This window comes from Bombus bifarius, unplaced genomic scaffold, assembly GCF_011952205.1.
Source record: "Bombus bifarius isolate JDL3187 unplaced genomic scaffold, Bbif_JDL3187 scf7180000010089_frag, whole genome shotgun sequence".
In the NCBI taxonomy this organism is placed as follows: domain Eukaryota; kingdom Metazoa; phylum Arthropoda; class Insecta; order Hymenoptera; family Apidae; genus Bombus; species Bombus bifarius.
The window spans coordinates 1-9,986 of record NW_022885507.1 but is presented as its reverse complement, the minus strand read 5'-3'; the positions used below and the strand labels follow the sequence as shown (position 1 = coordinate 9,986).

Here is a 9,986-nt window from a genome sequence, read left to right as displayed (position 1 = left end):
TAATACAGATAAGATACAAGATACTTGTACGAAAAGTCGGCGCGTCGTACAATTAACGGAACAGCAGAGGATTTGAAAATTAGTAGTTGAAAGAAATAAATGTTATCATATGTTCATAATTGATCGATAAATTTAAGTATGCAATTAGAAAATGTTTCTTATGTTTGGAAGAATATATAATCACTGCTGAATGTTTTGTAGTTACGAAAGTTGTATACAAACATACATTGTACATACGACTAGTAATGGTACTAAATTACTGTTAGAGGGTCTTGGGTGTATAGAACCATATGGTTAAATTAATACTAGGGATAACGAATCGCGCGAATGTAATTAATATTTTGAAATGCGTTGTTTGCATTAATTGATAGTTTTCTTATAAACTTTTTTATAAACAATTTCATTGCTATAGAAAAAAGATAAATGCCGGTAATATGTCTATCCTACTTAAATAGAAAGTGCAATATTTTGTTATAATATTTGGCGCAAGTTTATACATTATTACATCGAAAAATAATATTCTTTTTATATCTAAGCTATATTAAAATATAAAGATACAAATAGCTATGCGAGTAGTTAGTAGTTGATGCTTTTTACTTAAATTGTCTTATACTTCATAATTTGTAATAATATAATTCTTGTCATCAATGATTCTTTGTTTTTATTTTGTATATATTATACTTCCAGGAAGATGCCGCTCTATAAATTGACTTACTTCCCAGTTACGGCATTGGCAGAACCAATCCGTTCTTCTTCAGCTATGCTAGTATTCCATTTGAAGATGAACGTATCAAGAAGGACGTCTGGCCAGAAATAAAGCCCTGTAAGCTTAAAATTTAAAGAAGTTCTGTTTCTTAAATCTCATCTTTCCTAATTTAACTAAAGTAGCTAAATAAAGTAGAACACAATTATGCAGAGTATAACAGAGATTATTGTTTACTCTCCATTGCTCTATAAGATATGTGGGAGAACAATAGGTATTGTTAAGGAGACAATGCCCTTTGTTTGCTGATAAATTATCAATAAATTAAATTATATCTTTCCAAAACAGATAACAGGAAGCTAGATATTTAAGAAGCATCATAATCTGTTTGTTCGATAGAATCTTTGATTCTATTAGTTGTATGTTTTTAGTGACTCCTTATGGCCAGCGTCCTATGCTCGTAGCTGATAGAAGGAAGGTTGCTCAGTCTACAGCTATTTGCCGTTACTTAGCCAAACAATATGACTTAGCTGGAAAGACTGACTGGGCAAATCTTCATATTGATGCCACTGTTGATACTATTCATGATATTCGTCATAGTGAGTATCCAGTGCTGCTTTGCATAAATCTTATGAGAATCTTGATAACAGATAGTACATATCTGTTCAGGTATTTATTAGTTGAAATCCGATTTAATATTTGATTTAATCGAACGATACACGTATGTCAACAATACAAGACAAAGGATTAAAAAGGATTGTAATTCTATCTTCAGTATCATTTAAATTTCGCACAACACTGTATTCAAGTTAGTATAACATTAGCGAATAGTATTTAACTGAAAACAAATTTTCAGAAATTGCCGTCTTCCACTATGAGGAGGACGAGAAGGTCAAAGCTGCAAAACGCAAGGCTGCTGAAGAGACGCTGCCGTTCATTTTAGAACGTTTGGACCAGCAAGTGAAGGAAAATGACGGCTACTTCTACGATGGTACTCTCTCTTGGGCTGATTTAACATTCGTTGCTCTGCTCGTTATTTGAACTTTATGTACAAGTCTGATCTGATCGAGAATTACGAGAATCTGAAGCTGCTGGAGAAAAAGGTCCTCCTTCTGCCCAAGATCAAAAACTGGATTGAGAGACGCCCAGTTAGCGAATTCTAAACTTCACGATTGCTTATGGTTTTATAAGCGTTTAAAGATTGCGGTCTTAGTGTGTTGAGAGAACGAAGAACGAATCGTGTTGATGGAAGTTTGTATGGAATATACTGATTGCTTTTAACATTCATTAGTTCCAGCTATTACCGATATTTTTGTCATTTAGTTAGGGTTTTCCCTTTAGATTACGTTGTGATAGAGAACTATTATTTGTGTATTCCTACAGAAACATACGAACTATATAAACTGTTGACACGATGTTGTGCTTTTGTATTATAGAGATAATAATAAAACCATCAAACAATCATTAATTATGTTTTTTATTATATTCATTAAGAATTGAAGATTACCTCCTTGGTGATCTTGATAATATCGTATTTTACAAATGTTGAACAAAAAAAAATGTATGATTATTTTATTCAATACGTTATGAGGGTTGCTTTAAAAAAAATACGAGTTACATATTTCTTTGAAAAAAGCATGATTTTTATCGATACAATAATGTTCTTCTGTTGTCGCTTTAAAGTTGAGTACTTCGTTGATTACACGAGAGAACTCGCCTACAGCAAACAAGATACGACCGTGTGTAAAGTAATTAATCTGTTTGCTCGTTGCTAGCTACACATAAGGCTTGCGTAAAAAAAAATATGCATTTCAGTTCAGGCGGAGAATTATGTAGGAAGTCATTTTGTCGATCAATAACTTAGTTAATAAAAGATCAAATTTTCATGTACATAAATGTAAGTAACGTTCAAGTATTAATCATTACATACAATTTTTGTATAATTCGATATCTTGGTCACTTACATCTTACAAATGATACATAGATAATATTTATGAGATACATTGGAGCTATCTTTTAGTTAACGCCATTTTTTCTTGTTTTCTCTGTACTTTTACTATTCTTCCAAAAATATCAAAGGATCGATGACTTCAAATTAAACTAGAATTGCTTCGGTATATTGTCAATCAATGGCTATTTGTATTCACATCTATATCAAAGGAAAACCGATTGCAAAATTAATTACCCTTGCAACTCCGCAATATGAAAATATGTGTGATCGACCTTGAAGATGACAAATCTCAATGTTTGAAGTAGTACAAAAAGATGATAATTTAATTTCGCTTTATCAAACTGTACAAAATTTGTATACACATACAGAAAAAAACGGAGTTTAAACATTAATCAACATGAATTATCGGTTATTATTGTTGAGTAATTATTAGGATTAGAGTTTTGGAGTATCGATCGTATCGAGTTTTAACTATCGGTTTCCGCAATTTATTGTTTTTCTAAATTATGTCTAAATGGTATCAGTTTTTGAATATTTTATAGTTTACACTCCAACATACTGACGTAAGCTATCGAAAATAATCGTAAATTATGCAATATCATTTTTTTTATATTTCATAATCTAAATTTCAATCTATTTTTTGTATTTAACATCCCTTATTTATTGTTCGTGTTCCGTCTTGTACGTTCTTCAAAAAATCTTAATTTTTTTTTCGATAAAATCTTGTGTGAATTTACAAAAAATACGATTCTTCGTTTAATTTTTTTCCCTTATTGTCTTTACATATTTGGAGTTTAAACGCGTTATAAGTACGTTTTTTTTAACATGATTACGTAGAATTCTTATTCTGAATAAATTATTTGTTTCCGCTTCATAACTGTTTCTAAATTACAGTGCATTTAATCTTGAAATGCACAGTAACATTTTACATTTTTTACGTTCTAAGGAATTTTCAGGATCGGTTAAAAATTAAATTACAGTAATGGTAATACTCAATATTAATGTCAGACGTGGATACTTCACTGTTTTGTATAATAATTTGTTATCTTGGCATCGATCAAGGTACAAAACTCGTGGCCATACACCACGTTGTCCATATTATTTTCATCTCGTTAATATATTTTGTATATTTATGATGTTATTATTTTACTAGTATAACGATTATTGCACTATATTCTATAAGATGGAGCTTTTGTACGAACAATTTCAGGAACTTTTATAACAAAGGAAAGTACTAATTTTTAACATTAACTACCCACGACAATTTACGACAATTACTTTAACCTACGTTCTTACTCTAATTTTTATTCGCTCGCCTAATGATTGAATTTTTAATCAATCATTGTTGATGAAAAATTGCGATGATAATTGCATTGCGGATCTTTATGCAAATGCATATTTTCGTGGATACAATAATACAATTGAAAGATTTGATACAATCGAAAGGACTTGGGCAAAAGTATGTTTCTATCCATTAAATATCATCGATAGTGCTGTACTTTTGGATATTTTACAAAATTTTGCGTCATACGCATTCTATAAATTTTCGTATCTTCGAATCACCCATAATTGCATAAAAATCCGCTGTTTTGTGATAATGAATATTAATGACGGTGGAATTTAAGATTCCTGGATTCAGTAACTTGTCTTACTCTAATACATGTATTGCACGTTTTTGGAAGACTAAAGATTCTTTGCTCGAGATCAACGCGACAAATATTGTACTTCGTGGTGAACGTTTCGCTACAGCCTTTCGACCTCTGTGATCGAGTTTTCGCTTTTCCTCGATTTTATACTCGATCTCCGTAGCATGCTACTCCTTAAAGGCTCACCGCGAAGCGACGCTCTCATCGAATTCCTCGCACTGCATTTAGAAAATGATCGGAACATGGCGACCGGTGGTGTCTCTTCGTCCTCGCGTTTCCTGTCAAAACATTGCGTTTAAAAATATTGAATCCAATCGCTTAAAGATTTGAATAACTTCCCAACTCGATCCTTCTCTTCTGTTCAAAAGATTTAAAAAGCATTTGAAGAAAGAAGATAGTCCAGTTTTCTTTTGAGAGATTTAACAGATTTTAAGAAGAAAGTAATACGAAAGCATACGAAGATGTAGATCTAACAGAATGCTTGAGAATCTTGAACTTCGAGCTTGAAGATCTGTGAATATCTTTGAAAAAAGGAGACCGAAAGTTCCTTTATGTGATTTTACCTTCCGATACAAGGTACATCCCACATCTTCTGATCTTTTCCAAAATCCTCGCTGTCCTGCAGCGTCTGCGGAAGATCCTTATTCAATGTTTCCGGCAAAAAGAGAGTCAGAAGACCGCCCATAATTTCGAGTGTGCCCAGCACAAGAAGAGGTAGGAACGAGGACACAACATTGAGATAGACTACGAAGGGTGCGAGGATACTAGCAACGTATCCCATTATATGTATCAAAGCTACACCCTGAGCTCTAACCACAGTTGGTAATACTTCAGCCGCATATTGGAGACCGATATTGTATGAAATGTTTATCCAAAATCTACCGAGAATTGCCAGAGAAGCTGTATATATACCTGAAGAAAAAATTTTAGCATTAGTTTTTAATTCTAATTTTTCATGAAATAATTTTAGAAAATTTTAAGGAATAAAAAGGGAAGAAATTATTTTATCTGTCTGTAATTTGTCTGGTTGTCTGCAATAGTTGATACAAGCATTTGCTAAGCTTAATATAAGCGTGCTTAGCTCTAAGCTAAGCACAAGCAATAAGCTTCTTATCTATAAAACGTTAATCTAGCCAATTTGAATCTAAGGGATTGTATTATGGATTACGGCTACTGAAAGCCATATAGCACTGCTGGAGCGCTGAAGCCCATCATTTTGAGGACTCTTGCCAACGCCCTTTGATATATGCGGAAATACGAAGCGATCTTATGATCAAAGCAGTAGAAGGGGAAATAAAATATCTATACAACGGATACATGATAGGGCTTGGAAACTATTCTAGCAATGTAGCAAATAATCTACAAGCATTTGCATGTTATAAATATTCCAAAATATACATTTTCTTCCTTTCAAAAAGCACAATGTTATACGAATGAAAAATATTCGTCTGATTAAGTCAGAATTATCGACTTAAGTTATTTAGAAGATTGATCAGTAATATAGAAGGGTGAATATATAAAAACGAAATGTACGAACTATTGGAAACGGCAGAAGCCCAGATGCTGAAGATACCAGAAATGACGAGGGAACCACACGCCAGCCATCTTCTGCCCCATCGATCAAGAACGAGCGTGAGGAACGTGTCAGCAGGCAGCTCGGTTGCTGCAGCAATCGTGAACGTAACAAACACGTCCAGGCCTAAATTATCGACGTTTCGTACGTGACCATCGAACACCAAAGAAATCGCCATCCTATATTTCGTAAAACAATTTCATATGATAAAGAAAAGCACTCTATCATATTTCATGTGAGAAGCAAATTCCTTGCTTCAGAAATGAAGTATTTTTAGACAAAAGATATAAAACTGTTCGTGAGATTTTTACAAGATACAATTCCGATTTTACGTCAATCTATTTGATACCTGTTTAATAGCGATACGAACCAAATAACAATAAATAGAATCGTGATATTCCGTAGTCGTGGCGTTCTAATCAGATCCAACACGGAGTACGTTTTGTCTGCTTCCTCCTCTTTGCAGATTCTGGCACAGGTTTCCTGTTATTAGCAAATTTTTAACTAGTTAATGTCGTTTGTCTGTTTTTCTTACAAATTTATGTGAATCTGTTATGTGTACAAAGATTACGATAAAATCCGGAAGAAAGTTTATGTTATATTTGTATGAGACGATCCTTTCGAAATAGTTTACTTGGACGTTCGCAAATTTTTTCATTTTACTTTATAAAACATCAAACCTCTGAAAGTCGATTATCTCCTTATATCGTACATTAATGTTAATATTGCCATGATCTATTCATAGACTGAGCAGTTTCCAAATGTTTAATCTATTTGTATAAAAATTTTCAAAGATAAAAACAATATACAAATTCAATAAATAACATTACAGAAATAGACAATAACAGACAATAACAGAAATTGACAGCAATTTATCGCTGGCAATTTAGGTGATGAATAAGATATAAAATTACTAGGTTGTAAACAAATTTTCATTACGTAAAAGACCCAATTGGACTTCTATTCAAAGAAAATGATTATATGATATGCTTAAAGGCATATAAATTGGTATTTATAGAACGCACATAAAGCAGGAAAGATCATAAAAGTAGAAAATACGGAAAAGATTGCGGTAATCGGTTTATTTACCCGGAATCGTCTATAGATGTCATCGGGCACCTTGGTGCCGTTGATTCGCTCGAATTTACCAAGGATTTTAATGGCCCTGTCTATCTGACCTTGGCTGACCAGCCATCGAGCGCTTTCCGGTATCAACCATGGCGTACCTACGGCTAGAACAAGAGGAACTGAGGTGACAATACAGGTCATCCTCCAGTCGGCCAAATAATAGGCGATCCAGGGTAGAATGCAAGTTGCAAATGTGAAGAATATTGCGATCGACATATTCGCCGCGAATGTCCTCCACTTTGGTCCAACGTATTCTAATACTGGAATAAAAAACATAATATTTAGAAGAATCATCTGTAAAGGAAATATTCTGTGAATAAAGAATGGAACAATATATTAGGTTGTCGCAGAAATTTCTTTCGTCTCGTAAGGAGATAATAGACGCATACTATTTTTTGTTTAATATTATTTTATTGAATTATATTCATTGGGACAAAATAGATCATACGTAATTCAATAAAATAATATAAAACGAAAGAAACTTTTGGGGCAACTTAACGCAATATGAAGAAGAAAATTTGAGTTACAAATATATAAAAAGTAGATATACAATTTATAGATTAATTTAACAAACGTGTTTAGTTCTACGATTAAATCGTGTTTAGATCTAATAACAAGGACTTTAATAATTTCCCGATGATTGTTCAAGCCCATTTAAATTTCCGTAAGTGTTTCGATACTTATCGACAAGAATACGTTTCTATTTACGAATTATACAGGGTGGTTGGTAACTGGTGGTACACGCGGAAAGGGGATGATTCTACGTGAAAAAAGAAGTCGAAAATATAGAATAAAAATTTTTCGTTTGAGGCTTTGTTTTCGAGAAAATCGACTTTGAATTTTCGCTCGGTACGCGTGCACTTTATCACGTCTCGTTATAACGGATCTCACTGTAGATCGTTGTCTCAATTGACGTTATTTTTAAAATTTTTAAAATTTTTAAAATTTTTAAATTTTTAAATTTTTAAATTTTTAAATTTTTAAATTTTTAAATTTTTAAATTTTTAAATTTTTATTCTATATTTTCGACTTCTTTTTTCGCGTAGAATCACCCCCTTTCCGCTTGTACCACCAATTACCAATCACCCTGTATTTCTTAAAGATACAAAAGGTAGAATCACGCGTAACTAGCAATATCATAAATTAACTGTGAATAAACGGATCGTTAGAGTCAAAGGATCATTTACATAATTCAAACACGAGCGTGTGTTACCTTGTTAAGCTATTTATGGTAGATATTGAAAGATCGATAAGCCTGAGATACATATTTATGTCGAAACGAACATTCTCTACGGAAAGTCGAGTCTAATTCGATGAAAACAATTGACTTCCTGAACGAACATATCGATATATATCCACAGTGCAATGACAAGTAAATATTACTCTATTTTCGTACAAGAAAACAGATTAAAACGATGAGAAGTTATCTTGAACAATTGAACTGACCTTCGCGATGAATGAATCTCGCAATTTCACGAATACGTAGACGAAATTAATGTCTGGTGCGTATACGTCCAATAAATTAGAAACGCAAGGTTGTAACTCTTTAATCGCATAACAGGACAAGATGCGATAAACACGTGGAAATATATCATAGTGAACAACGTCTATTTGTAGTTGCCGTAAAATAGGGAGTAATTGCTCTTAATGAAGCAACCGTGTTAGCCACTTAATAGTGGCTTGCTTCTAATCCGGTATCACCTTCAATTAGTTGTAACTAGTGGCTTCCTGATAATTACCGCTCAGTGGTTGTTTCTTTTTCTTTTTTTTTTTTTTTTTTGCTTTATTATAATTGCGATGCTCGAACCATGTTTACCATGGAACTCGCTTCCTTATTTAAAATCACTTTGTACCATTGAATTTTACTTTTCATGCTTCATAATGAACCAATTTATAATTCACAATAAACCAAACTGACGAACGTTCGTTTAAATCACGAATTTCAGATATTTCTATTCTCTAAAATTACCTGAATTAATTTTTATTAAATAAAATAGCTATAGGATAATTCCACAAATCAGATATTTTGGGCAAATATCTCGGAATTTCCTGTTTAATTCGCCGTAAATTTTTCCAATACGCTCTGGACCTCCTACATATATATAACGTGTCTATACATAACTGTTAATTCATCATTTTCTCGTAATCCTAACAAACAATGCTTAAAAACTTTAACTACATTTTGGATTATTATCTCGCACGAATAAATTTTAAGCTATTAATCGCTTTCCTGAAAATCTGGGTTGGTTATCAGCTTCGGTACGAGACCATCGAGTAACTCGGTACGCATGAACGGAAATAATCTCCCAATTATATCCAAATGTTTAATAATTTTCTACATAGAAATTTAATGAAAAATAAGAATAGAAGAACCTAGCATTACAAAAATCAACTTCCATGAAATCTAAATATTATTTATGCTGTCTGTAATTTTCAACATCTTCTTTCGCAAATCATCATCACCATCATCATCATCACCATTGCGACAGCCATTCTAAAATATATGTATCATTAATTTAATAGAAAATAAGAGTAGAAGAACCTCACGTTATAAAAATCAATATTCATAAAACCAACAAAATATCGTTTTTTAAATATATGTATCATTCAGTTTGTATTGCCTTTACCACGCGTAGATAGGGCGAGGAGATCTCTTCTGAAGACGAGATATTATTCTCATAGAAAGGATACAGAAAGGAGAAGAAGACGTAAAGAAGCTTCTCTGAGACCACTCGTTTCATCACTTCGCCTCTCAAGGTTTACTGCCTTTAACATTACATTATTCCCGCAGAAAAAGTATTCGCTTTTCTCCCAGCTGTTTCCGTCACCCTGTAATTTCATATCGTGTTACCGTTCGATCAAAAGCGACAACTCATTTATTGTAAACGAAGATTCCGTGCGGCACAGTTAGCAAAGATAAATTACAGACGATCGTATTAATAATAATAATCTGACCGATATCTCGCAATGCGACCAATCGATAAA

General features: G+C 32.8%; 1 protein-coding gene and 1 pseudogene across 1 annotated transcript; one reads left to right on the top strand and one right to left on the bottom strand.

Annotated features, from left to right (window-relative positions):
- Positions 1-672: 672 nt before the first annotated feature.
- On the top strand, positions 673-2,006 carry LOC117216053 (annotated as a pseudogene).
- Positions 2,007-3,780: 1,774 nt separating this feature from the next.
- LOC117216054 (organic cation transporter protein-like) lies at positions 3,781-7,289 on the bottom strand. The gene is made up of 5 exons (XM_033462581.1): positions 6,963-7,289; positions 6,244-6,356; positions 5,838-6,052; positions 4,864-5,212; positions 3,781-4,578 (listed from the first exon to the last, which is right to left on the bottom strand). Exons 1-5 carry the CDS (start codon positions 7,275-7,277, stop codon positions 4,398-4,400), a joined length of 1,173 nt encoding a protein of 390 aa, XP_033318472.1. The 5' UTR covers positions 7,278-7,289; the 3' UTR covers positions 3,781-4,397.
- Between the last annotated feature and the right edge of the window lie 2,697 nt (positions 7,290-9,986).

What these genes read in the sequence shown, in the direction of transcription:
- LOC117216054 (XM_033462581.1), bottom strand. Translation starts at nt 7,277, where the DNA reads ATGTTTTTTATTCCAGTATTAGAATACGTTGGACCAAAGTGGAGGACA. An exon ending in ACATCTATAGACGATTCCGG is followed by an intron (nt 6,357 to 6,962) that starts GTAAATAAACCG and finishes TGCTAATAACAG; the next exon opens with GAAACCTGTGCCAGAATCTG. An exon ending in ATTCTATTTATTGTTATTTG is followed by an intron (nt 6,053 to 6,243) that starts GTTCGTATCGCT and finishes TACGAAATATAG; the next exon opens with GATGGCGATTTCTTTGGTGT.